Source organism: Hordeum vulgare, chromosome 4H (assembly GCF_904849725.1).
Source record: "Hordeum vulgare subsp. vulgare chromosome 4H, MorexV3_pseudomolecules_assembly, whole genome shotgun sequence".
Lineage (NCBI taxonomy): Eukaryota > Viridiplantae > Streptophyta > Magnoliopsida > Poales > Poaceae > Hordeum > Hordeum vulgare.
Genome location: NC_058521.1, coordinates 67566594 through 67572246, shown reverse-complemented (window position 1 = coordinate 67572246; position 5653 = coordinate 67566594). Strand labels below are relative to the sequence as shown.

The 5653-nt window shown below is 52.4% G+C and overlaps 1 protein-coding gene across 1 annotated transcript; it reads left to right on the top strand.

Annotated features, from left to right (window-relative positions):
• The first annotated feature begins 2903 nt into the window (after nucleotides 1–2903).
• LOC123450280 (aspartic proteinase Asp1-like) lies at nucleotides 2904–5225 on the top strand. The gene is made up of 8 exons (XM_045127614.1): nucleotides 2904–3007; nucleotides 3498–3615; nucleotides 3700–3929; nucleotides 4022–4261; nucleotides 4394–4541; nucleotides 4631–4825; nucleotides 4932–5004; nucleotides 5107–5225. The coding sequence occupies exons 1-8, from the start codon at nucleotides 2904–2906 to the stop codon at nucleotides 5223–5225; spliced, it is 1227 nt and encodes a 408-aa protein (XP_044983549.1).
• The last annotated feature ends 428 nt before the right edge of the window (nucleotides 5226–5653 follow it).

The following is a 5653-nucleotide window of genomic DNA, read 5'->3' as shown; positions in this document are numbered from 1 at the left end:
ATAAGTAGAAATAAAGAGGAAGAGGTTTAAGCGTGGCTCAGGCATCTCATATCGTAGTTGTGTTCGGTGAATTGAAGCGGCATCGCTCACATTTCAACAAACACCTCTAGTGCATAAAAAAAAGTGGAGAGCTAGCACACACCCACAATCCTCCATCCAAGAAAAATGCAAGGAAGAGGGGAGAGGGGGGCTATGCTATATATAGGTAGAGGACTTTAGTCCCGGTTTGAGACACAAACCGGGACTAAAGGTGGCGCACATGCAGGCTGCACACCGCGTAGCCCTTTAGTCCCGGTTTGGGACACAAACTGGGACAAAATGCTCCTTACGGGCCGGGACTAAAGCCTCGAGGGAGGCATTGAGATTTGGGGCGACATGGCCGGGCCTTTAGTCCCGGCCCAGAGGCAGGCCGGGACTAAAGGGTCCCGGCCAAAGGCCCGTTTTCCACTAGTGTATCTTACGTGTACTCTTGAAGCATGGGAAGCCAGGTTACACCAGTCGAGGGCACGTTGTCGCCCCCAAAGAAGAGGTAGCCCCCTCCAAGGCTGCTGAGGCAATGGCCGACGACATTCTCGGTGATCCACCCTTGTTGCTTGAGCTGCGAGACGAGGTCTCCCATTCCCCTACCGATCCCGAGGATGCCGTCCACGTCCAGCTCTTCTTTATCACCTTGCCGGTCATATCCACAGCTGCATGCATGCGCAAATGAACAACGAACTGCATCGGTTCCATGAAAAGCGTGATTGTTTAGAAAAACATAAATAGACTAAGATTTGTTTCTGTCTTGATTTCTATTTCAAAATGATCATATATGCCCATGAGGTTCAAGCAATACAACAACTATTTCACCAATCCCTCTATTCTCCCTTCTAACATGGTATCTGTCGCAAGTTTCTAGACCTAGCCGTCGCCCACCGCTTCCACCCCGCGCACCGCCCCTGGGGTGGCCGGCCTTCATGACCATCGCCGGGGGCCGCGCCGCCCGTACCTAGGGTTCGTCTGCCGGTCTTGTTGATCGGCTGTTCTAGAGAGTCTTTTCCCGATCTCTTGATCCGGGTTTCTCTCTTTTGCCGGTCTCCTGATCGGCGTTCTTCCTTTTGGTTTTTAGATCTAAGATTGATTTGTGTCGCCTGCCGCTACCGTCGACCACCGCGCCTTTACTTCGACATCAGCGCGATCCGGCCTCTACACCGACCAGGCGGCCTCACGCGACACGATGGCCCCTTCTGGCCATCAACCGCCCGTCTTCCCGTCGTCGTCCTGCACTGGTCATCACCGTCCTTCTCCGATCGGGACTGCTTCATCACCATCCGCCTCTGCCATCGCTTCGTACGTTCGCACACCGGCTGCGTCTGGCCTATGTGGGTCGAAGGCGCCAAATGCAACATACCTCCATAAGTCGGGCGGCAGATCATGCACCGCTGTGCTCTGTCAGCTCGCACATCGCACTACCGTCACATGCATTTGGTGCCGCTGCATAGGCTACATGCCACCACATCCACCTCCATTGCATTACACGTCTCGGTCATATAACCCGTGTACCACATCATGGCCACCGAAGGCTATCACAAATCATTGTAGAAACCCTAGCCGCCATTTTGGTACATGTTGTAGGTGAGCGGACCACAGTCCAGAGGGAAAGCATGCCCACTGGATTAGACTAGTATGGAAGGCATAAGGTGGTAGTGGAAAGGAAACAACACATTGGATATCCCCTCCCCTCCCCTCCCACGACGCGCCCGCTCGCCGGGTGGGAAACCCTAGCCGCACCTTCCCTTTGACCCCACCTCCCTCCTTTCCTCCCCTCCGCCACCGGCAAGCGCTGTCGGGCAAAGCCAGGTGGGCGCGGCGATGGCGGGGCCCTTCTTCCCCCTCTCGTCGTGGGGCTCCGGCGCAGGGTGTCTCCCTCGAGTGGCGGCGTTTGACGGCCGTGGGGCGCAGTGACGCGACAGTGGGTGGTCGGCTGGTGGTGGAGCGCCGACGTCCTGGGTCGCGCACGTGGCGGGGCGGCTGTGGTGCTCCCGTCTCGGGAGGTGGCGTGCGAACGACCTCCTGCTGGATCCGGCTGGATCTATCGCTATTGGCCAGCCGGTGGTGCGTGGCAGCTGTGGTACGTGCCCGGCGGTTCCGATGCTTGGAGCTTGTCGGGCGACGTGGGTAAGGCAGCAGCCGGGCGTGGCCGTTGCTCTGACCATGGGCGGCGGCGTGGGGAGGTCCGGCGGTGGTGCCTCTCGATGTCATGGCGGCTTCATGGTGGCTCGGCGGCGGCGGCCGGTTTCTCCGGCGTCGGCTCGTCTGCGTTCAGACCGTTTCGACCTTCGTCCAATTTTCGCGTTGTCCGGACGCTACTTCCATCAAAGGGCTGGCCCTCTCCCAGCTACAGTCCATCGCTCGTTTCTTGCCCCGCGCAGCAGGACTAAGTTTGTCTCGCGCACGTGCAGCAGGACCGAGCCCGTCTCGTGCACGGTGCAGCAGGACTGGCCTCGTCCCCCTCACGATGTTGCAGGACCAAGCTCGTCTCGCGCTAGGGGCTGTAGGACGAGTCGATGGAGGCCAGCGCTGGCCGGCCTATCAGGTCTCAGCGCTGGGATCTCCCAGGGGTGCGAAAGGTGTGACCTTTTTGCCCGTCTCTTTGGTTGGTTGGGTAGCGTCGGGTCTCGGGTGAGGTGGTTTATGAATTGTTGGTATGCATACTGCAAGTAGCGAACTATTACTAGACATACCAAATAGAAGACTAAATTGGCCATGACTACATCATGATTGGTGATCTGACATGAGAAATTTGCTTCACACCTATGGCTTAGTAAAGGCATAAGGCATGAAGTACCTCAGCCTCACACCATCATAAGAGGCAGAGAAATCGACAGCACAGCTCTTCCAGAGCTCTGGCTTCTTCCTCCACCATGGCTGCCATATGGACTATGGTAATTGTCCACCTCCTTCTACTGCTCCCACTCCTGCGATCCTCCATTGTGTTCGAGCTCCACGGCGACGTCTACCCTACTGGGTACGTTGTCTCCTGCATCTTGTCCCGTCTTTTTTTTTAGATTATGGAAGAAATTCTCGGTCCTTGAATTCCATATATGGTACACACGGCCGGCCATGCATCCTCCTGACTTGGACCACTACCTTTCTTCCTATCAAATATTGCAGGAGAGGGTCATCCTTCTTTCTCATTCAACAACAAAATAACCTCTCTTCTCCATATGTCTGCTAATGCATGTATTAATGTGCGAAAAATATACATTGCGGCCTTTCTGCACCTACATTACATTGCATGCATGCCTCCCTCAATATTTGTTGATCTCATATGCAACTTTACAGCTTTTTTCTCCAACTCAGATCTTATTGCGCTCTCCGTTCGTCTGGCTTATTTTCCCCGCTTCTTCCGAGAATTACATTTCTTTTGTTCATGCACATTTTGTGCTTCAACTTCCACTGGTGCAGCATTTGAGTTTTGACATGCTTTTGCTGCCTGTGTGTGTTCGTACGTGCAGCCTCTTCTACGTTACCATGAACATTGGGGAGCCCGCGAAGCCATACAATCTTGACGTCGACACGGGCAGCCCCCTCACGTGGCTGGAGTGTAATGCCCCCCTCAAGAGCACTCACAAGGTAACCTTGGAACCTTAGACTTGCATCACATGTTGTATACGTACGTGTAGCTCTTCAGTTCCAACCTCACTGTGGCTATTGCAGGGGCCACACGAACCGTACAGACCAACACGGACAAACTTGGTGCCATGCGAAGACGAGCGTTGCGTGGCGGTGCACAGGGACCTCGGCCTCGCGCACGACTGCACTCAGAACCCACACCAATGCGACTATGTGCTAAGATACAAGGACGGCGAGTCATCCTTGGGCGTGCTCTTGATCGACCAGTTCTCCCTCACCACCAACAATGAGAACCGCCCCTACCTTGCCTTCGGGTACGTAGGCGATCGAGCTAGCGTGCTACTGAAACTAATTAACCCGCACCGTTGCATCGCATTGCGATGATTCGGTTGTTGCGTGCGTGCAGCTGTGGGTACGACCAGGAAGGTGGGCAAGAGGCGAGAGCGGGGCCGGTGGAAGTGGACGGCGTCCTCGGGATCGGTAGGGGAACGGGCGACCTCGTCTCGCAGCTAAGGCAACAAGGGATAATCACACAACATATCTTTGGCCATTGCCTCGGCGTCCGGGGAGGGGGCTTCCTCTTCTTTGGGGGCGACAGGGTGCCCTCTGCCGGGGTAACCTGGGTTCCCATGGCTCAGAATGTCAGGTAATTGCCGTTGCACATCACCAAAGTTTCAAATAGACAGGTTATAGCTCCGTTGAGCAGGGCGTCGCTAAAGGAAGTAACTATTTGTGTTTCACATTTTTCATGGTAACCAACCTTTTTTTTCCTTTTAAGGAGCCACTACTCACCTGGCGCGGCGACACTAAACCTCAATGTACAACTGGAATACCCGGTAAGCGTTGAGCCAATGCCGACCATCTTCGACAGCGGGAGCACCTACACCTACGTGCATATGGACACATACGCTCGCCTTATTTCGGCTGTATGTTTCACATCACTGATAGCGACTCCCATACATTTGATCACAATAACTAGCTAACTAGACATGGCATTTTGAATATTGTATTGCAGGTGGCAGTCACTCTCGAGAGTTCATCACTTACCAAGGCGCATGACGATGCGCTGCCTGAATGCTGGGAAGAAAATGAGCTAATTCAATCTGTTGACAACGTCAAGAACAAATTCAAGCCACTTGAATTTACTTTTGGCCATGGGGTTAATCAAGCCACCATGGAGATCCCTCCTGAAAACTATATTGTTGTCACGGCAAGTAAACCTTGGGTTGATCACTGAAACCTTGGATGGATCACTGCACAGACTGCCTGAAACGGATTAACGGAAGATTGTCTAATATGTGTTTTTTTTATCGCAGCAAAACGGAAAAGTGTGCTTGGGCATCCTCAATGGATCACAGATTGGTCTGGATCGACTGAACCTAATTGGAGGTGTGAAATTCAGTCAAACATTTCCACTTTGGGAAATTATTATGACATGCATTATGCCCATGCATCTTTTAACGATTTTCACATTGAATTTCTGTTCTTCAGGTAATATAATGCAGAACCATATCATGATATACGATAACGAGAGAGCGCGGATCGGATGGGTCCGCACGTCGTGCGATGAAATGCCAGGTCCCGAACCTCTCATTGGATCGCGTCTCTAAATGAAGCTTGTGCTGACATGTTGTGCGCTAGAAGATAGATGGAAGTGTCATCGCTTTAAAGATAGCAGTAGCTATACGTGAGTTCACTGAATTTGCAATTTAGATAAGTCAATTTTATGGGAAGAGGGACGGTTGAAGAAGGAGGAAAGATAAAGGTAGAAGAAAGAACATTGGCCGTTGGATATTTAATCTAATGGCCTAGAAAGTCGACTTACCCAAAATATATTTTCAGGCGACTTGCATATAGCCGGTCCCATGGATAGAAGTAGAATAGAAGTCATACTTTTTTTTCTGATGGGCAATCAGGTCCATACCTTGACAAGAATAAAGGACTTCCATGATAGTTGAGATGAAATGTTTTCATAAACGATTCTTTCCCACAGGCTGATTGCAACTTGCGGACGCGGTTTTTTCCCTTCGCTTTTCAT

Excerpts from the sequence above, each read along its gene's own strand:
- LOC123450280 (XM_045127614.1), top strand. The coding sequence starts at position 2,904 with ATGGCTGCCATATGGACTATGGTAATTGTCCACCTCCTTCTACTGCTC. Across the intron at positions 3,008-3,497 it reads GGCGACGTCTACCCTACTGG|CCTCTTCTACGTTACCATGA; the intron begins GTACGTTGTCTC and ends TCGTACGTGCAG. Across the intron at positions 4,542-4,630 it reads ACGCTCGCCTTATTTCGGCT|GTGGCAGTCACTCTCGAGAG; the intron begins GTATGTTTCACA and ends ATTGTATTGCAG.